The 21,920-nt window shown below is 48.6% G+C and overlaps 1 protein-coding gene across 3 annotated transcripts; it reads left to right on the top strand.

The window, feature by feature from the left end:
* The first annotated feature begins 856 nt into the window (after positions 1-856).
* On the top strand, positions 857-21,920 carry INTS15 (integrator complex subunit 15). Of its 3 annotated transcripts, none has more exons than XM_049904330.1 (6): positions 857-1,310; positions 1,927-2,148; positions 4,685-4,850; positions 7,506-8,033; positions 9,350-9,389; positions 15,464-21,920. In XM_049904330.1, exons 1-6 carry the CDS (start codon positions 1,149-1,151, stop codon positions 15,735-15,737), a joined length of 1,392 nt encoding a protein of 463 aa, XP_049760287.1. In that variant the 5' UTR covers positions 857-1,148; the 3' UTR covers positions 15,738-21,920. The 3 variants fall into 3 exon arrangements, with proteins under 3 accessions (XP_049760287.1, XP_049760286.1, XP_049760288.1); XM_049904329.1 differs by having other exon boundaries at positions 858-1,340; XM_049904331.1 differs by lacking the exon at positions 15,464-21,920 and adding an exon at positions 14,632-15,453 and having other exon boundaries at positions 859-1,340.

Here is a 21,920-nt window from a genome sequence, read left to right as displayed (position 1 = left end):
CCAGTATCCTCACCCAGCCCACCCTTTGCCAACATAGCCCTCATACACAAGCTTATGCTTGTGCTTGCAGCCTCCTGTCTGCCCTCCACTGGCCCCTCTGGCCACACTAAAGTCTTTTATGCCCCATTAAAAAAAATCCAAAACTAAAGCCCCAGTCAGTTAAGTGCAGGATGAATACCTGCAAAGAGGTTCATAGAAAGTGCTGAGAGGTTTGGGGTGGGGTGGGGTGGGGTGGGGTGGGGTGGGGTGGGGTGGGGTGGGGTGGGGTGGGGTGGGGTGGGGTGGGGGGTGAGTTTTCAGAAGCAGTGAGCAGGTAGGCTGGCCTTGCAGGATTCCTAAGATTTCTTGGCCTCCCAGGCCAGGCCCAGAGGTCAGCATCCAGAGACCCAGATTACCCTGGAGGGGAGTGGGGGTCAGGGACCCTGAGGACAGGTACTGGGAGTCAAGGGTAAGAGGCCACAACAGACACCACATGTCACAGCACCCCTTGGAATTAAGAAACAGATGCCATCTTTCAAATGAGTTGCTGAGGCCCCGAGGGAACCCAAGTCTGCCTCCTGAGTCAGGGCCCTGCACCCCAACCGTATCCGTCCTAGTGGAGGCTTTGAACGCCGCGCAGAGAAGCTAGGGGAGCCAGATTGTTTTGTGAATGCAGAGCCCCTGACCTGTAGAGCGTTCCCTCGTGGGTGCGGTACCACCCGCTCGCCACTCCCCGCTCCGTTCTAGGATGCTCCCCGGGCCCTTCCTGGGCGGGAAGGAGGCCCCCTGGCCCGGGGGCGGGGCCTACCGCCCTAGCCCCGCCCACGCGGCCGAGCCGCCAGGGGGCGCCCTCCCGAGCGCGTTCTTTGCGGGGCCCGGCTTGGCCCCTGCGCGTTGCCGTCGCCGCGACCGGCCTTCCGCCACCGTTCGGCTCTGCCGCGTTGGGTTCCCGCGGCTCCAGTGGCGCTGTAGCTGGGCTCCCGGGCGCCGGTTCGCCGGCGGCACCGGCGGCGGCGATGGCCTCCTGAGCGGGCCCGGAGCAGGGAGCGGCGGGCGCCCGGGTCGAGGGCGGTGGGCGCGCGGAGGCCGGGTCGCGGCCCTTTGTCTCCGCGGGCGGCGGGCGGAAGTCCGACGCGCTGCGGGCGCCCGGCTCCGGGGGCGGCGGCACCATGAGCGACATCCGCCACTCGCTGCTGCGCCGCGACGCACTGAGCGCCGCCAAGGAGGTGCTCTACCACCTGGACATCTACTTCAGCAGCCAGCTGCAGAGCGCGCCGCTGCCCATCGTGGACAAGGGCCCCGTGGAGCTGCTGGAGGAGTTCGTGTTTCAGGTGCCCAAGGAGCGCGGCGCGCAGCCCAAGGTGCGGCGGGGGTGCCGGCAGCCAAGGACCGCCCATCCCACCCGCGGCAGCCGCCTCGGCCCTTTGCCGCCGGGTGACTTTGCTCACCAGTTCCCCGATGAGCACATTAGTCCTCCTCTCTCTCTCTCTTTTTTTTTTTTGCCCTCTCGGTGGCAGGTATTTGCCAAAACAAAAACGTCTTTCGCGCCAGGGCTCCATTGTCGGCTGTGATCACCTTGCTCCTTCCTTCAGCCGTCTTCTCTGGAGTCCCCAGGCGTTGCTCAGCTGCGTGTCTTTCGCAGCAGGTGTGGCAGCCGTGTCTCCATGGTGCTAAAGGAAGAGGCTTTGGGTACTGCCCACTCACTTCGCTAAAAAATGTGTTGTCCTGTTTTCAAGAGTCACCCTGAGGCTCCCAGGATGGTGTCTAATGATGTATCATGACTTTTTCTGAGATTAACCGTAGTTGCTCCTCCCTGGGACCTGGATTTCAGCAGAGTGAAAAGTAGTGCCCTGGAGAATGTAATGTATTTGTTGTTTTCTTACTGTGTGAATTAATAAACATCTTAGAGCCAGATTTCTTACCGCTTCTCCTGGATTTGTTTTGCAGAGACTGAATTCACTGCAGGAGCTTCAGCTTCTTGAAATCATGTGCAATTATTTCCAGGAGCAAACCAAGGACTCCGTCCGGCAGATTATTTTCTCGTCCCTTTTCAGTCCCCAAGGGAACAAAGCTGATGACAACAGAATGAGCTTGTTGGGAAAACTAGTTTCCATGGCAGTGGCGGTGTGCCGAATCCCCGTGTTGGAGTGTGCAGCCTCCTGGCTCCAGGTAAAGCCACTGGTTGCCATCAAGTCAGTTCTGACTCATGGCGACCCCATATGTGTCAGAGTAGAACTGCCTTCCATTGGGTCTTCAATCTCTGGTTTTTCGGAAGCAGGTTGCTAGGCCTTTCTTTCGAGGCATCTCTAGGTGGACTCAGAGCTCCAACCTGTAGGTTAGCAGCCAAGCACATTAATTATTTGTACCACCCAGGGACTCCCTAGCTCCAGGTACTTCTCTAGAAATAATCTATCTCCTGAGTGTCTCTGATGAGGAATTTAACGTCAGGAATTTTCATTTGATTGGATTTCTGAAGAGGCCTTTTCCACATGTTTCCTCTTTGGTCATCATTGCCCTGCTCCCCAGCCTTATATTTATATACGGGTATTCTTGAGAAAACAGTGGTTTGTGATGGTAAAAGATTCCATCTTCCCATCTTTAGAACATAGATGAAAACTATGTGGTAGGATTTTGAAAATAGCTACACGGTAGACTCAAAGATAGTATTTTTTTTAAAGATCATTATATATCAGATTGTGGCAATGTTTACCTGTTATTCCAAAAAAAAAAAAAAACCCAAACGCATTGCTGTTGAGTCAATTCCAGCTCATAGCGACCTAATAAGACAGTAGAACTGCCCCATAGGGTTTCTGAGGAGCTGCTGGTGGATTCAAACTGCTGACCTTTTGGTTAGCAGCCGTAGCTCTTAACCACTGCGCTACCAGGGCTCCTGTTATTAAGAGACTGTTCTCTATACAGGTAGGTCAGTAAGCACGTGGGTTTTATGTTACTGTTTTGTTATGTGACATTAAGGAGTTCTGGTGGAATGGTTAAGCACTCGGATGCTAACCAAAAGGTCAACAGTTCAAACCCACCTTTGGCTTCACAGGAGAAAAGACCTGGTGATCTCCACGCATAAAAATTACAGCCTTGGAAACCCTAGAGGGCAATTTTACTCTGTCCTATACGGTTTATAAGTTGAAATCGACTCGACGGCACACAAAAGCATCGTCACCAACAGCAGGGCAACATTATAAGGTTGATGGCTCTTCTAGTGGATATGGAGCCCTGGTGGCACAGTAGTTAAGAGCTTGGTTATTAACCAAAAGGTCAGCAGTTCAAATCTACCAGATGCTTGTTGGAAACCCCATGGGGGAGTTTTACTGTATCCTATAGGATTGCTATGAGTTGGAATTGACATCAACAGGTTTGGTTTGGTTTTTGGTCAGTGGATGTAAGAGCCTTCTGGAGCATTGTTAAATATCAAAGGAAAAAATAGGTATTTGGAATTGATTTAGTGTTAGGTGATATCTTGGGAGATGCATTTTGTTTTGTTTTTCTGCTATACAGAATATCTGAAAAATTGGTAATCCATTTAGAATAATTATCAATCAATTTTTTTTTTACTAATCCGATCCTCAGCCAAGCTAACAGAATTTTACTACCATGTTTTTCCTTTTCAATTTAATTAAACTCTTTTCTTGTTATTTGTAGTAAACCTCAGTGGGGTCCGAACCTTAATTTTCACCGATCCAGTTTCTAGGGCATATGAATTGATCACGTATTGTATTTAACCCCAGGATTACCTTTATTCCTTGACAACCTAGTGAAACCAAGTTTAGCATTTCTGATTCCTCATACAAGGTTTCCATTTACCTCTTATGCGCCAGCATTTTGGCCAAATGAAAGCAGACGTCAGTGGCAGGAAATGGTCTTAGTGGTTTGGGTCAGGGTTTGCCATCCTGCGACTAGCTTCCTTCTGAGGATAGGCAAAGAAGTTGGAGTGGCGTTGTAGAGGCAGGTGACAGCCTGAATGGCGTTGCAGAGTCAGGTGACGGCCTGAATGCAGTCTGGCCTTGCCCTCTCCTCGTAGTTCCTTCTGTGGGGCCAAGTCAGGGCCCTGGAGCTGTAGCATCTTGAACAGTTATTGAACATGGCAGCTGCTACCAACTGGCAAATGAGTGGAAAAAGGCAGGGGAAGGTGATGATGTCAGACTCAAAAGTATCATAGAAGCTTGCTGAGAGGGATGGAATTATATAAGAGAAATTCAGAAATACTACTCTAAACACACATTTTAATCATGTGGTTGTTCACAGGCTCCTAAATCTCTTCTAAGTGGGAACAACTGTAAATTTTTACCTGTGGAGTCTTGCTTTGAATTCGTAGGTTGTCATTTCTTTACCTGACATCAGAAATGATCTTTTGTAAGTAAACTTCAAAGCAGGAGGTTTATCAGACTTTTTCTATAAAGGGCCAGATAGTAAACATTTGAGTCTGGCCTGGTGTCACAGCAAGAACAGCTCTAAATAACAAGCAAACCAATGAGCATGGCTGTGTTTCAATAAAACTTTATTTACAAAATCAGGTGGTGGGATAGCTTTGGTCCGTGGGCTTTGGTTTGCGGCCCCCTGCTTTACGTGCTTCACATCTTTTCCCCCTTGTGGAAGTGATTCTGCCAGCTCTGGTGGTCTTCACCATGAGTACAGAGCTATAGTGGTGGCTCATAACACCTTTGCAGTTACACAGATTGTGGCTTCTTTGCAGCGGACGCCTGTGGTCTACTGCGTGAGGTTAGCCAGGGCCCTCGTGGACGACTACTGCTGCCTGGTGCCAGGATCTGTGCAGACTCTGAAACAGACCTTCAGTGCCAGCCCTCGCTTCTGCTGCCAGTTTGTGACATCTGTCACCGCGCTTTATGACCTATCCTCAGGTAAACTTTAAACCGGTTTTCGCCGTTAAAGAGGCCTCAGCTGACTGCCAGTTTTATACCCAGGTGAAGTGTCCAATGAATGCTTTGGCCTTTTCCTCTCTGAAGTGTGTGTTTTTATTGTAGGCCAAAAGCTAAAGGTAAGTGTGAGCTACCTAGGCTTATGCAGTTTGCTAAGCCGGAGCTTTCCTTAGTGGTACCCTGACTTGGAACGGTAAGAGGAGCAGACGACCCCCAAAGTCAGCGTCTGGTGTCTGGGTGAGATGTGGCTTCATGTCTATGCCCTGCTGTTTGAGTCTGTCTTTCTAAACGTTTGACTTACTTTTTTATCCCCTGATTCTTATTTTCAGAAATTTCAAAACTGGAGAAAAGTTGCAAGAATAGTACAACAAGCACTCATCTACTTCTCACCCAGATTTATCAGTTATAGTGTTAGCATTTTGCTAGGTATCACAGGCATGTTTTCCTTGGACTGTTTGAGAGTTGTTGCCAATATCACATACGAAATGCTTAAGCGTGTATCTCACGAGAGCAAAAATACCCTCTTACATGCATAACCATGATATCATTATCACACCTAAGAAGTTTAATACAGGTAGTCCCTGACTTAACAACAGGGTGCCGTTCCAGTGACTGTCATAAGTTGTAAGCTCTGACGTAAGTCGAATGCCTTACTGTTTTTTAGTTTGCATTATTATTGCCATCAGTATTTTTATAAAGCTGATGTTTATTTGTCTTTGGGGGTTGGCATGAAAGTGATAACATCAGCAAATGACATGTGGCAACACTGTACGTAGTACATATTACTAACAAAAAGACGTTAAAAAAAATGGTCACAGCATGGTTTGTCGTAACTTGAGTACATCATTAGTCAAGGACTAGCTGTATTGATGGAATTGTGTAATACATAGCTTATATTCAGATTTCCCCAATTATCTCAATAATACCTTTTATAGTCTTTTTTCCCCCCTTTGAGCGATGCAGAGAATTCTGGGTCCGATCAGGGATCTTGCATTATACATAGTTGTCATGGCTCTTTGGTTTTTTAAAAACCTAGAACAGCTCCCCAGCAGTAAAAAAAAAAAAAAAATCTTATACACCATTGACATTTTTGAAGCGCTCAGGCCTGTTATTTGGCAGAATGTCCCCCAATTTGGATTTGTCTGGTTGTTTTCTTATGAAAAGATTGACGTTAGACATTTTTGGCAGTAGTGTTACGTAGATGATGTTGCATGGTGCTGTGTCAGTTTGCTTTATTGTTGGTGATGTTTTTGAGTCCTCAGCTGGACGCAAATCCAGGTCCTCAGGGAGCCCGTTAGATGGCATGTAGCTTCTCCCGAGAGAAGCCCATGTCCCTTACCCCTGCCCAGCAACAGAGCCCTCAAAAATGACAAGCACTTCATGCAGACTCTCAGTCAAGACAGGAGCCCTGGTGGCACAGTGGCTAAGAGCTCGACTGCTAACCAAGAGGTCTGCAATTCAAACCCACCAGTGGCTCCATGGGAGAAAAGACCTGGCTATCTGCTCCCATAATGATTATAGCCTTGGGAACTCTATGGGGCAGTTCTACTCTGTCATATAAGGTCACACTATGAGTTGGAATCGACTCGATGGCATTCAGCAATGACAACAATCAAGACAACACATAGCAAGTGAACAGCTCTGGTTGAATTAGGGCCAGAGTCATACTCTCCGGAGAAAAGGCCAGTGTCTCCTGAGAGAGAACCACTGGAAACCATATACCAGCACGGGTCTTGCTCACACTGCCCTCTCCCTTCCCGTGCTTGACATTGGCTCACTCACTCACTCAGCGGACTGGAAGGGGCTCTTGTTCTTTGCTATGAGCTGTGGCATGCACACAGCCAGCCTGTGGGCATTGCATGCCCCTCCCAGCCTGGGCAGTGCTGCTTAATGTTAGAGGGCAGGCCCTGAGCCAGGCCCACTACATACTTGTGATGAGGCCTTGGGCAAATGACCCAACAGCCCTGCACCTCAGTTTCCTTGTCTTTTATGTGGGCATAATACATGGGCGTGTTGGAGGATTAAATAAGTTCATCTGTGGAAAAGGATGTAGACTAGTACCTGGTGCAGAATCACTGTCAACAGTGGTTTTTACATCATTGTTCTCTGCTAGGCTGTAGAACAGGCCATGGGAGGGTAGGCTGATGCTTAAACGAAAGCTCCAGGCTTGGGGCTGAGGATGGCCTTGGCAGCCTACTGATACTGCCTGAACTTTGAGCAGCTTTCTGAAGGCCACCTTAGCTGTCACTGGGTGCCATGGTGGAGACACCAGACAGGAACAAATTCTACTCAAGAGGGTAGTTTTGGACATAAAAGATGTGGGCTTGGATTTAAATTGGCACATAGGGACGAACTCTTTTCAAGGCCTAATGGAGTTGTAGGGGATTTTTGGTTTAATAAATACTTCCGGGGCTCCCACCTTGGCCTGGTAGTTCTGGGCACTGTGGCTGTAACAGTGAATGAGACAGAGTCTCAGTGCTCACAAAGCTAACGGTGCTCCAGAAAAAGAGACAGAAAGGAGACGAGCCTGTGAGCCCGGGACATGAATGGCAGGAGGTGAGTCGTGTGGAGTCAGTGGTCCAGCCACCCCCCTGCAGAGGCGGAAACCTTTCTGACCTGCTGGGTCTTTGCTTGCAGATGACCTCATCCCACCTCTGGACTTGCTCGAGATGATTGTCACCTGGATTTTTGAGGACCCAAGGTTGATTCTTATCACTTTTTTAAATACGCCAATTGCAGCCAATCTACCAATTGGATTTTTAGAGCTCACCCCACTCACCGGACTGATCCGCTGGTGCGTGAAGGCGCCCCTGGCTTATAAGAGGAAAAAGAAGCCCCCGCTCACCAACGGCCATCTCAGTAACAAAGTGACGAAGGACCCGGGCGTGGGCCTGGACAGGGACTCGCACCTCTTGTACTCCAAGCTGCATCTCAGCGTCCTGCAGGTCCTGATGATGCTGCAGGGCCACCTGACCGAGAAGAACCTGTATGGGCGCCTGGGCCTCATCCTCTTCGACCACATGGTCCCACTAGTTGAGGAGATCAACAGGCTGGCAGACGAGCTGAACCCCCTCAATGCCTCCCAGGAGATTGAGCTTGCGCTTGACCGGCTTGCACAGGCTCTGCAGGTGGCCATGGCCTCCGGGGCCCTGCTGTGCACGCGAGGTGGGTGCTTTCTTGGCCAGGCCTTCCTGGGGCTCTCGTGCCACCCCCGTTTTCTGCTGCTTTTAAGGCTGCTTTTCCTCTCGGTGAGCACAGGGGAGGAGGGTGGGGTTCGCCAAACATGACCCACTAGAGCAGCCTACCCCATCCTTGCACCCGCCTCCGCCGGAGCACTCCCGTGCTGTCACCATGTCATCTGTGGTGGTCCCAGTCTTTCTACCCAGGACTGGGAACGCCTCCAGAGCATGGGTACTTCCCCAGTGGGGAGCCGTTCTTCTTTCTCGGCAGTCATTTTTAATTGAAGCATCATTGTTGTTGTTTTGTGCAGTCGAGGTCCATTCTGACTCGTAGCGACCCTATGTGGCAGAGTAGAACTGCCTCATAGGGTTTTCTAGGCGGTAATCTTTATGGAAGCAGATTACCAGGCCTTTGTTCCATGGAGCTGCTCAGTAGGTTTGAACCACCCACCTTTCAGTTAGTAGCCGAGCACTTGACCATTGTACCACCAGGGCTCCTTGATGCATCATTTACATACAACAAAATGCATAGATTTAAGTGCGGAGTTTTGACAGGTTATGTACCCATGTAACCACTCTCCCAAACAAGGCATAAAATAGCCCCATCATCTGCTTTGGGGGTTCCTACTTCTCTGTTTAAATGTTTGAACTCTCCCAGGAGACCGATCCCGGCTGACATCACACATGGGTTTGCTCTTTCACTGCTGGCTTGCTCACAAGGGCTGCCTGTGGCCCATGTTATGGTCAGTGGTGATAGATTTCCCATCTTACTCCTGCTTTTAGAATGCTTGGAGTACCTGCCTTCCTCAGGACCTGGATCTGGAAACCAGGAATCAGTTCTTTCTCCCCTCTCGGTTTTCCGTAGGATGCTGAGCTGATGACCAAGCACAGCAGCTACATTTCTGCAGGGTTTCAAGGGAGAACAGTGGGGAGTGGTGGGGTGTCTTTTTGAGATGAGCGGCGGACAACATTCACAAAACCGGAAGCTCCGCTGGGCTGCACCCTGCCGCCCCCATCCCTTACCTGTTGATCTGCTTCAAGCCCTGCCTTTGGACTGTGTCCCAGCCATCTGGCAAATGGCCTGCAGGGTTGCCCCTTTCCCTAAGTGACTTTTCCTGTTTTAGGCCTAGTTTGTTAAAACAAACACAGAAGAACAAGAGAACACAAACTGTTTTTAAGTCGTGCTAGAAAAATGTCGTGTGATGAATTGTTACCTTGCCAGCATCCTTGAAAAGAAAGCTAGCGTCTAGTCACCTCATTGTCTCTAGGCTGTTACTTAACTGTGTGTCTCCTTCATTTCAGATGACCTGAGAACCTTGTGCTCCAGGCTGCCCCATAATAAGTAAGTGCCGTCTTACAGCTTCTGGCTGGGCTGGCTGGGCTGGCAGTGCTGGGGGTACAGGGGGTGGGTAGCAAGTATGGCGGGCCTCTTTGTCCCGGGCTCCTTGGGGAGAGTTGGTCTGTAAGGTTATAAGAAGCCCCTTAAAGACTTGGTGATAAATGGGAAACAGATAATGGGATAACCCCCATGAGAGGAACCCTAAGTAGAGAGTAAACGTGGGAAAAAAGGGGCCATCTTAATGGGAGTCAGGGAATGAACCCCGAGTACGCTCGACACATCATTTAAAGCTTACCGAATTAGCAAACACTTACTTCCTGGTGAGATTGGCCATCACTTACTCTGTTGGTGACGTGATTCGTGACACGTTGGAAGGTTCTGCAGAGCGTCGCTCGAGGGCACAGGGTGTCGGTTAAGTAGGCGCTTGGCGTCAGGGCCGGGGTTCTAGCGCAGCTCTTGTTATTTGCTGTGACACTTGGGTAAGCCCTTAACGTCCCTTCGAGCCTTGGTTCCCCCCTTATAAAATGGGGACAGTGACTGTTAGCTGCTGTTGAGTTGGCGACCCCATGGGCAACGAATGAAACGCTGCCCTGTCCTTCGCTATCCGCGTGTTCGGTTGTGGAGCAGACCCTTGTAAGCCATAGGGTTTGCATTGGCTGATTTTCAGTAGATCACCAGACCTTTCTTCCTAGTGCATCTTAGCCTGGAAGCTCCTCTGAAACCTGTTCAGCATCCTAGCAGCACACAGGCCTGCACTGACGGACGGGTGGTGGCCGCACGTGAGGTGCGTTGGCTGGGACTTGAACCTGGGTCTCCTGCATGGAAGGCCAGAATTCTACCACTGAACCACCTGTGTGCCCATAGGGTTGTAGTAAGGATGAGATGAGTTGGTGTTTATAAATTTCTTAGCATGGTCCCTGACAAGTGGAACTCGCTCTGTAAATGGTGGTTATTGTTTTAAGTTTAGGAGAGCAGTAAGAATAGTGGTGAAAACCAGGAACTGGATGGTCAGCGAATCCTGATAGGTTTTCATGTCTGGCCGTGCTGTTTACTGTGTGCGACCTTGGGCAAGGTCTTTCTCTCTCACTGCCTCAGTTTTCTCATCTGTAAAATCAAAATAATCGTGGTATCTGCCCCATGTCTCCCACCTTGGGACTTTTGTGAGGATGAAATGAGTGAAAATGTGTGAAGCACTTACAACAGTACAAGGTAAATAGTAACTGTCTAGTAAGTGTTAGTTGATGTCACTGTGATTGTTATTTAAGTAACTTAGGAATTTCACTTCTGTAGCTCTATCGTTAGAAAAGAAGTAAAAAGCTGTTGCACAAAAATGTTTCATGCGGATACAGTATTAAAAAGAAACCAAAGCTGTTGCCATTGAGTCAGTTCTGATTCATGGTGACCCTGTGTGTCACAGAGTAGAACTGTGCTCCATTGGGTTTTCTTGGCTGTAATCTGTATAGAAACAGTTTGCCAGACCTTTTTCCATGGAGCTGCTGGGTGAGTTTGAACCACCAACCTTTAGGTTAGCAGCCAATCACAAGCCACTTGGGCCAAGCAGGCTTCTAATGCAGTATCATTAGTAACAGAAAACGGGAAACAACCTGTCAGTCAGTGATACAAGGTTACCTAATAAATCAGGTGCACTACCTCATAAGGATAGAACGTTGTGTATCCATTAAAAGTAATCCTTGTGATAAAGGCATCAGAAACATAAAGCTGAAGGCAAATGCGCGCAAGGGCAGGGCTTGCAGGAATGAGAATATTGAGTTTTGTTGTTGTGTGCTATCAAGTTGATTCCAACTCATGGCAACCCAGTGTGATAGAGTAGACCCCACAGAGTTTCCTAGGCTATAATCCTTATGGGAGCAGATCGCCAGGTCTTTTTTCCTGCGGAGCGACTGGTGGGTTCAAACTGCTGACCTTTCAGTTAGTAGCCTAACACTTAGCCGTTGTGCCACCAGGGCTCCAGATACTGAGTTAGGGTGGTAGAATCGTTAATATCCTTCTTTCTTCACGCTGTCACGCTGGCCTTTCAATGAGGAATACTGGGGCTCCAGGGCTGGTGTGGGCAGAGGGTGAGTGAGCCCGGCCCAGCGGACTCAGAAAACCCACGTCCTCCAAGGCAGCGGATCAGCCAAACGCAGACTCATGACTGGTAGTGAGAATGACTACAGCCCGAGAGGCCTGGCGGAGTCCTTAGGGTGGTCGGGGCCCGAAGTCCAGGCTGAGCTCTGCGTGGGTTCTGTATGGGAGAGCAGCTTAGAGTGGAATGGCAGGACAGGTGTGACCACGAGAAGCAGAGTGGGTGGTGTCTGGTGGGGTGGAAGGGCCTGGGTCAGAACTCTGACATGCTGTCCAGAGGGCCTTCCCCTCAGGAGCTCATTTGAGTTTTTTTTCGTGCTCTAAGAAAGTCCCCAGGCATCTGAGGACACACTGTAAGTTAGTGTAAGTTAGTTTTCCCTCTTGCCGTAATCCGTTTGTCACAGTTCCCTTCTCTGTACTTTTCATTTAACGTTTTCAGCTGCGTTAACGTAACGACGGGGTGCATGTCTTCCGTCGTCACCTGGTTGTTGTTAGCTCTGATCACAACGGGATCAGACTGTCGTGATCTAGAGAGTCTTCACGGGCTGAGTTTTGGAAGTAGACCGCCAGGCCTTTCTTCCTAGTCCCTCTTCGCCTGGAAGCTCCAGTGAAACCTGTTCAGCGTCATAGCAACACGCAGGCCTCCGCTGACAGACAGGCGGTAGCTGCACATACGGCACGTTGGCGGGAATCAAACACGGGTCTCCACACAGAAGGTGGCAGTTTACCACTGAACCACCACTGCCCTCTATCATCAGCTTAAGAGTGTGATAAGCAGGGGTCTCTACCAGGATCCCCTCAAGAGCTTTGTCACACCATCCACTCCAGGAAGCCTGTGCTGCTTCTGCCACGTATCAGGAGAGCCGCTGGGACCCCGGAGCACACCACTGCCTGGAGGGGGAGAGCGAGAGCAGAGAGCAGTAGGGAACCCTTGTATGATTTTCGATTGTCTCATTAGTTGTCTTCCCGACCAGACCGGAAGCTTCTTGAGATGCTGTCTGTCTCTGGCAGAGTTCACAGATTCAAAACACCGACACACGGCCAGAAGTTTACCTCTGCCATACTCCCTTCTTGGGTTTATGTATTTATTTTTTATTGCATTTCTTACCCCAAGCCCTAAAGAAATAGTTGTTGTTAGTTGCCATCAAGTTGATTCCCACTTATGGTGACCCCATGTGTGCAGAGTAAAATGGCTCCATAGGGTTTTGAAAGCTATAACCCTTCCGAAGCAAATCACCAGGGCTGTCTTCTGAGGCGCCCGGGTAGGCTCAAACCACGAACCTTTTGGCTAGTAGCTGAGCACTTAACTGTTTGCACCACCAGGGACTCCCTAAAGAAATAGTATAAATGAAAAGGGGCTTGGGGAGCTTTGGACCCTAAAATGCATCAGCTTCCTTCATGCTTGCTCCTGCTGGGGATCTAAGCACCAGGCCTTGTGCTTGGGGGCTGGAGGTGAGGGCCCGTCTGCAGAGGACACGACCCCTTCTCGCAGAGAGCCCAGAGTCTGGTGGGCAGAGGGTGGTTCGGGTTTACTGAGGGCGACGTAGTCCCAGACGGTGGCATCACTGTGCCCACAAAGTAGCACAGAGAGGCCAGCCTCAGGGAGAGGTTGGAGGGGGTGGCGAAGGGCATGAACAGGCTGGATCTGGTGATGTGGAGGGACTGTGGGGGCATCCCTGGCACAATCTGAGCAGAGGGCCTGAGCGGGTCGGGAGAGGAGCAGGCAGAGCCCGCTTGCCTGCGTCCCAGGCTTAAGATGGGGAGACGAGGAGAAGGCAGGGATGAGGGGAGGCCGTATCCTGAGCGGGGAGCCAGGGAGGCCTTTCCAATGAGGGAAGGACATGGCTCGACTGAGGCCAGGGAAGGCTTGAGGTGGTAACAAGGGTCAAGGCTCTCTGATGATAATCCTGGGGTGGGGTATTAGAAAAGGGGAGACCGACAGGAGTTACTCCCCAGGGAGTTTCCTCAGGGACCCAGGCTTGGTAGTTGACATCGAGTTCCAGAGGGAAGAGGTTCTCCAGCTGCTGGGGCCACTGATAGCCTGGGCCATAACGAGAAGGCAGACAGGAGGGGCAGGGTCACTTGGGTTTGAGGGGTCATGTGGGACCCCTGGAAACTCTGGTGGTGTAGTGGTTAAGAGCCATGACTGCTAACCAAAGGGCTGGCCGTTCGGATTCACCAGGCGTGCCTTAGAAACCCTATAGGGCAGTTCTACTCTGTCCTATAAGGTTCCTATAGGTTGGCATGAGTCAGAATCAACTTGATGGCAATGGGTTTGGTATTTACTTTTTTGGTGGGACCCCTTAGTGGAAGGGAGTCGGGAGGGAATGGGGAGGGCATGCCTGCGTTGGTGTGGTGTGATAGCAGGAGCTGGGGGTGAGGAGGCCACCACACTGGGTTGAAGATTCAAGGCAAGTGAGCAGGCAGGTCTGAAGCCTCACGGGACAGGGATGTGGTGGGTCCCACCAGGTCGGTAAGGACTGGGACCCAGCCTAGGCCACCTTGAAGGGCAGGACCTGTATGGGATTCTTATTTTCCATATCATTTTAAAGGCTGGCTTTCGCGTGGCTTAGCTTGGAATTCAGTCAGAGTTCAGTCAGTAAGAAGGACTTTGAGGAGATTGTGCCTGGTGTCCTGTTTGCCCAGGAAAGGGCCTTCTGGGTGGATAGCCCACTGAGGCCTATGTCGTCCAGGCCATGAGGCACAGCGCCGGGACCGCTGCAGCAGAGCTGCAGGAGGACTAGAGACCCCTTGAGCCCCCTGCATGCTGCCCGCTCCCCCTTGACCTAGTCTCCTGTGTGATCCCAGTGTCTCCCCAGCCACTCTCTCTGCTCCGGCTCCACATGGGTTCATCTGAGTCTTGCTGGTCCTATGAAGGCCACCTCTAGCCCCCCCCTCTGCTTTCCCTGCCATGAGCCCTCTCTTCCTATGCCTATACCTGTCTAGAAGGCTGTCTTGTCCCACCTGGTGTCACCGAGTCTTCCATTATGGTGCCTCTGCTGGACCGTGTTTCAAGGGCAGCCCCATGTCTCACATCTGTCTCGCCGTCTCTCCCCTGGGTGCCTGGGACAGAGGTGGTCAAAGCTGGCCCCCAGTGCATGCTTAGAAAGGGTTCTTTTCTTTGAGCGCAGCTGTCCTAACCTTCTCTTTGTCTTTGCAGCTTGCTCCAGCTGGTTATCTCAGGCCCTGTGCAGCAGTCTCCCCACACAGCGCTCCCCCCCGGGTTTTACCCTCACATCCACACCCCTCCACTGGGCTACGGGGCTGTGCCGGCCCACCCCGCTGCTCACCCCGCCTTGCCCACGCACCCCGGGCACACCTTTATCTCAGGCATGACGTTCCCCTTCCGGCCCATCCACTAGGCCGACCTCTTGTGTGCCACCGCGTGGCAGTGTGCCTTCTGCGCCCGGGCTGGGAAGCCCTCCAGAGGAAAGGATGGCCGCTCCATAGAGGAGGACCTTGGAGAGACAGCCAGGTGTCTCCTTCTTGCCGGCCGGTCTTGGTGCAGAAGTTCTGAGTCGTCGTGGTCCAGGTGCCTCCTACCTTGGTCACATTCTTAAAAATCCAGATTGGATGGCCCTCTACAGAGTGATGTGGGTGTTTTTTAAAGTCTGCCCCTCCGCAAGCCTGCTGTTCAGAGGTGCTCCAAGCCTGTGTGCGAGTGGCACTTCTGGGAGAAGTGGAGTGGGTGTCTGGCTGCCTTCCTCGTGAAAGTTGTGTGTCCCTGCAATACAGACAGTCTCTTCTTACAGCTCCGTGAGCTCAAAGCTGGTACGTGGTGATTGCAAGTATATACACAGCGCTTGGCGCTGTTCAGGGAAGCCTGTCAGGATGTCCCCTGTCACCTAGGAAAGGAACTTCTCTGTTTTATGGAGGTCTCTAAATTTTCCTTTCATATGTTCAAATAAATTTTTTTCTAAACAGTTTGCTAGCCTTGATGGAATGTATTTTAAAAACTTAGGGAATGCAAGCTGTGGTGGTTTTCTCCGCAGTCTGCACAGACTTATGGTAAGAAGATGGAGGACATCTTTCGTCACTTTTGACAAAAACACCGCGGACACCACGTCCCTGCCCTGTGCCAGAGAATCTGGCGTCTGCTGGCCCATGAGAGCTTGGGTGTGTTTGCTTCAGGTACAGAATACAGCCCTCAGGAGTTTTTTTTTTCTGTTACATAATGGGAAGTTACCTGCTTTGAGTTCTCCTTTATTCATTTCAGGAGAAGAGAAAGGTATCAGGAGCCATGTCACTGTGGCACCCTTAGTCTGAAAGGGAGAAATGAGAGCTGGTCCCAGCAAACAATGTGGCCTTCTGGGAGAGTTAAAGGACTAAGATTAACCTGAAGGGATGAGATTTAACTTTATAACTTACTAACCCTTCTGTTCCTTGTTGAAGACAGTGACCTGGAAGACCAGACACCACACCAGGTTGTCAACAGATTCCCGTTTGTGTGTGTGTTTTCTTTTTTAAGTCTGGAATTTAAGACACGCTCAAGATGAGGAGTCCCTGGGTGGTGCAAACAGTTAATGTGCTCATCTGCTAACCAAAAGGTTGGAGATTCAAGTCCACCCAGAAGTGCCTCGGAAGAAAGGTCTGCTGATCTACTTGAAAACAATGAACCATTGAAAACCCTATGGAGTACGGTTCTGCTCTGACACACACGGGGCGCCACGAGTTGGAGTTCACTTGACAGCAGCTGGGCGAGATAAAAACATGACGTGGTTGGGAGGCCCACGGGTGCTTTCTAAGGGATGTCGAGCCCACGGCTTCCTTGGGCACTTGAGGTTCCCGTGTTCTCACCCCATATTCCCAACAGCCACAACCAGGTGCAGGGGCGGGCCCGCTGTGTGACGCCTCTTTGGAATCTGTTTGAAAACCATGAACTATAAAGAAAGTGCTCTTTTCTTTGGGTTTGAGTCCATTACCATTGGTTGAGTCTGTTTCCTGTTTAAGTGTCAGTCTGCTGGTGTCAGGGCAGGAACTGAAGTAAAGTGCCTGCTTGCATGGCTTCCTGTGGGACACAGGTGTGAGGCTGGAGAGATGAGCACTTAGCTGTGCCTTGGTACTTAAGTCTGGTTTGGGCTGTTTCTGAAAAGGCCTGGAAAGAAGTTCTCCCAGCTTTGTTGTTAGAGAAGGTCTTTGAGTGGTGCTCTCCTGGCTCTATCTCAGAAGGCGCCCTCCACCAGATATTTTGGGGCTAGATAGGTGTTAGCTCCCCTCAGACACAAGGTGAGTTTTGCCAAAATAAGAAAGGAAAAACGTAGGAAATAAAGCCACTAGAGCCCTAGACTCCTTTTTGTGGTATTTGTAGCCATGTGTGAGTAATTAGGAAACCCTAGTGGCGTAGTGGTTAAGAACTACAGCTACTAACCAAAAGGTTGGCAGTTCAGATGTACCAGGCACTCCTTGGAAACCCTGTGGGACAGTTCTACCCTGTCCTATAGAGTTGCTATGAGTCGGAATCCACTCAATGGCAGTGGGTTTGGTTTTTGGTTGGTGTGTAATTAAATCAAATTATTAAAAACGTAAATACAGGTGAGCTGGTCAAACTTTCACCGATTTTTACTTCTTTATTAATGAAAATACTACCTATAGTTCCGTAATTATGTGCTGTCAGGCACCTGCTAAGTGTTCTGTATACATTAAAAATTGATCTGTGAGAAAATTTGCAGCATGTAAAAGTATACAGAATATATAAAGAACTGTGGATTAATGAAAAGACATTACAATTAAAAAAAAAAGTGAAAATGAGCATAAAACTTACAGAAGAGAAAATGTAAATGGTCACCGGATAGGAAAAGATTCTCTACCTAGCCAGGCAGTTGCAAATGAAGGCGAGCTGCTGTTTCTTCACTTACCGATCAGATTGGCAAAATAGAAAGTGTAGCCAGAGGTGTGGGGAGACGGTTATTCACACTGAGTGTGGTGGGTAAATCAGCACCTCTGGAGAAATTAAAAATCAGAACTGTCCTGTGACCCAGCAATTCCAGAAACAAGGGATGTTCACCGCAGTATTTTTTAAACAACAGCTTTATTGAGATATAACTCACCCTTTTCAAATACACGATTCAGTGGTTTTTAGTAGAGCCATAGAGTTGTGCAACCATCACCAGTATCTATCTGAGAACATTTTCATCATCCCAGAAGGAAGCCCATCCTGTTGAGCAGTCATTGCCCATTCTCCCACCCCCAGCCCTGGCAACGCAAATCTGCTTTCTCTCTCTATAGGATGTGCCTATTCTGAACGTTTTGTATAAACGGAATCTCACGTGGTCTTTTGTGAGTGGCTTTTTTCACTTAATGTTTTCAAGGTTCATCCATGTCGTAGCATGTTTCAATCAGTAGTTCGTTCCTTTTTATGGCTGAACGATCCATTGTCTGGATATAGCATTTCATCCATCCATCAGCTGATGGATATTTGGATTGTTTCCACATTTGGGCTATGGTAAATAATACTACTATGAACATTTTTTGTACAGGTTTTTGTTGTTGATCTTGTTTCTTTTTTTTTTTTAATTTTTATTGATCGTGTTTTTGCTTTGTAATTTAGGAGACCACACGTGTTGCAGAGTAGAACTGCTCCATGGAGTTTTCTTGTCTATAATCTTTGTGGAACTAGATCGCCACACCTGTTTCTTCCATGGTGTGCTGGGTAGTTTTGAACACTTGTACGAGTTTTTGTGAGGCCATGTCTTAGGCTGGGTTCTCTAGAGAAGCAAAACCAGGAAAGCGTATAAATATATATATAGAGAGAGATTTGTATCAAGGAAATAGCTCACGCAGTTGTAGAGGCTGAAAAGTCCCAAGTCTGTGTATCAGGATAGAGGCTTCTCTCAAATCACGTAGCCACAGGGTCTGGAGAACCCAAGATTGGCAGGTCAGAGAGCAGGGCTCCAGCTCTCAGGATATGAAGATCAATGAGATATGCAGATAAGCTGACAGCTCAAGTCCCAAGAGCCGGAGGTCAGGCAAACAGGAGGCACCCGCAGGATCCACGTCCCAAGATCTCCAGATAAGCTGATAGCTCAAGTTCCGAGGGAGGTCAGATGAACAGGAGGCACCCACAGGATCCGAATACCAAGATCTGTAGATAAGTTGATAGTGCAAGTCCCAAGAGCCGGTCAGACAAACAGGCAGCGCAGGATCTAGAGTGAGCAAAGCCAAAACTTCTGCTTATATTTGGATGTAGGCCACACCCCCAAGGAAACTCCCTTTCAACTGATTGGCTACTCACAGAGGATTCAGTCATGGGAGTAATCACATATAAACACTGAGAATCAAGGCCCAGCCAATCTTAACCATCACAGGCCATATCTTTTTAGTTCTCTTGGGTACATACATATATATATGTTGTTGTTAGGTACCCTGGAGTTAGTTCCAACTCAGTGACCCTGTGTACAACAGAACAAAATGCTCTTGGGCCATCCTCACAGTCATTGCTGTATTTGAGCCCATTATTGCAGCTGCTGCATCAATCCACCTGGTTGAGGGTCTTCCTCTTTTTCATTGACCCTGTTTTACCAAGCATGATGTCTTTCTCCAGACACTGGTCCTTCCTGATAAAAAATTTAAAGTAAGTGAGATGAAGTCTAGCCATCCTTGCTTCTAAGGACCATTTTGGCTGTACTTTTTCTGAGACAGATTTGTTCATTTTCCTGGCAATCCATGGTATATTCAGTATTCTTCACCAACACTGTAATTCAAATGCATCAATTCTTTGGTCTTTTTTATTCGTTGTCCAGCTTTCGTGTACATATGAGGCGATTGAAAACATCATGGCTTGGTTCAGGCACACTTTAGCCCTCAAAGTGACATCTTTTCTTTTTAACACTTTAAAGAGGTCATTTGCAGCTGATTTGCCCAATGCAATACATTGTTTCATTTCTTGACTGCTGCTTCCATGGGCACGTACATACGCACACACCCCTAAAAGTTGAATTGTTGCGTGCAGGATTGTTTCAGTAAGGAAAATCAAGAAGCAGCTTGACCAGCCATCCATAGAGGACTGGCTAACTAGGAGTTGTAAACTAAGCCCCTAGCACCAGACAGGTACTGGCCACAGATGAAGCTCTGAGGGTTAGATTCCAGGACAGACTGGGTACTGAGCAGACCCGACAGCATGTGGAGCTGGTCACTGACGTGTGGGCACCTGGGCCAAGGTGAGTGTTGCCAGAGTTTCAGAGTTTTCAACAGACAGTGGAAATAGGGTTTTTGTGTGCTTTATTTCTTAATTTGAAAAATCATGTCTGGAAGCTAATCTCTAGTGCTAGACGTCAAGATAGTGTTGGAGGGTGGGAAATGGAAGAGGCTTCTAGGTGCTAGCTACACGGGCATGTCCCGTTTGTAAAAATTGGTCAAGATGTACACTTACGCGCAATTTTCTGTATGCTATTATACTTTAGAAGTTCCCCCTCCCCTCCAAAAAAAATTCCCCAACACCATTTGGGCTAAACATATTTATGAGCCAGATTTAACCTATAGCCTTCCTGTTTTTCACCTTTGCCCTACTGACATGGCAAGATCCTCAGACTTTTCTAAGTGACAAAATTTTGCATAATTCGAATAGCATTCTGAAGAGTAAAATTCCATGTGGTAAAATTCTTTTTTTTAAAGACAAAATGATCCTACAGCTTCCCCATACCCATTGCTGTCGAGTCGATTCAGGCTTACAACAACCCTATGGGACAGAGTAGAACTGCCCCATAGGCTTTCTAAGGCTGTAATCTTTATGGGGGAAACCCTGGTGGCATAGTGGTTAAGAGCTACGGCTGCTAACCAAAAAGTCAGCAGTTGGGATCCACCAGGCAGTTCTACTCTGTCCTATAGGGTTGCTATGAGTCAGAATCGACTCGATGGCAGTGGGTTCTGTTTCTGGGTTTTAATCTTATGGGAGTAGACTGCCACATCTTTTTCCTGTGGAGCAGCTCATGAGTTCGAACCAGCAACCTTTCAGTTAGCAGCTGAGAGCTTACCCACTGCCTTATAACTTTCCTACAGGTATATGTATATAAATGTGTTAAAAAATGATAGACACCAAAGTGAAGACAGTGGAGACCTCTGGGAGAACACTGGAGATGGAGTGGGTGATGGCCAAGGGAGACTTTGTTTTTCTATATAGTTTTAAAGTTTCAATTTTGTTTTTAAACTTTTAATTTAAAAAAGTTCTGTGAGTCACAGTAAATGGCTACAGACTTGAACTAGCCCCTGGTCATTATAAGCAAGAGAAGGCCACTGTTGGCATTGTTGGCATGTTTACCAGGCAGTGTTGCACATATTTTCCTTTTTTTATAAGGATGTTTTCATGTGTTACTTGTCTAATTAAAGATTAATTTTTCTGAAAACTGTTATTTTAGAATGCCTGTTTCTGGTAGTGATGGACCAGGTTATTCAGACCAACCCTTCTGCTTAAAATAACAGAAAACGCTGGATAAAATACAGAAACATCTTGAGGTGTTGAAGGGCCGACAGGATAGGAGGAAACTACCAGGTCAAGAGCCAAGGGAAAGTAGCAACCTAGAGCAGTAAGGTGTACCCACAGGGTATTTGCCTGCATCCCAGCAAACGTGTGTTTTAGTTTCGGTGGCCTCAAAGGATTAAGGGCCCAAGGAGTCTCCGAGGAGCACCTCTCTACATGATGCTGGGATCCCAAGGGCTGCACCCTCAGTCAGAATTAACTGAAGACTGCAAGGAAGAATGCCTTGGCACTGAGCAGAGCACAGCAAAACACAAAAGAAAAATCTCGTGCCTGAGCTGTGAAGGGCATGAGCTGATCTTCACCCAACATGGCATCACTGGCTAATCCAGCGAACCTCCCTCTGTGAACTTAGTTCAAGAGGGTCCTCTGAGCTGTAGCTCTCCCGGGTGCTTGACAGAAGCCAATGCAAGCCCTCTGGAGGAAAGCCATTCATCCTAGGCCTCCAAAGTGTCCTGCGAATTGAGTTGTCAAGGACAATGAACAATATACAGTAAAAAGTAAATGAGGCACCATGATCAAGAACCAGCAGATGCAACCAGCACTAGAAGCAGATCAAGGAAGTCTTCAGTTGTCCGATTGTCAGAGTCAGATTATAAAACAATTATACTTCCGTTTAAGAAAATAGAAGACAAATGTGACACTATCTACAGAGGAAAAAGAAATAAAAAGTAACTTAGCAGACTTGAAAAAGACCCAGGTAGGAGTTCTGGAACAGAAAAAGAGTAACCAATTCAATGGGGTTGGTGGAAGCAAAATGGTACAACCCCTTTGGAAGGAAATTTGGCAGAGTTATGTATGTATTTGCCCTTTAACCTAGAAAACTACTTCTAGGACTCTACCCTAGAGACCCACTGGCAAAAATAACAACGTATGCACAAAGAAAGGTATTCATTGCAGCGCTATGCAGAAGATTGGAAGTTTCCCGAAAGATTATCAACAGGTTGATGTTTTATCATCCACATAATGGATTATTATGC

The sequence above is a fragment of the Elephas maximus genome, chromosome 12 (genome assembly GCF_024166365.1).
Source record: "Elephas maximus indicus isolate mEleMax1 chromosome 12, mEleMax1 primary haplotype, whole genome shotgun sequence".
Taxonomy (NCBI): Eukaryota; Metazoa; Chordata; class Mammalia; order Proboscidea; family Elephantidae; genus Elephas; species Elephas maximus.
This window is presented reverse-complemented; position numbering and strand designations above follow the sequence as displayed.

What these genes read in the sequence shown, in the direction of transcription:
- INTS15 (XM_049904329.1), top strand. Translation starts at nt 1,149, where the DNA reads ATGAGCGACATCCGCCACTCGCTGCTGCGCCGCGACGCACTGAGCGCC. An exon ending in AGCGCGGCGCGCAGCCCAAG is followed by an intron (nt 1,341 to 1,926) that starts GTGCGGCGGGGG and finishes TTTGTTTTGCAG; the next exon opens with AGACTGAATTCACTGCAGGA. An exon ending in GCTTTATGACCTATCCTCAG is followed by an intron (nt 4,851 to 7,505) that starts GTAAACTTTAAA and finishes CTTTGCTTGCAG; the next exon opens with ATGACCTCATCCCACCTCTG.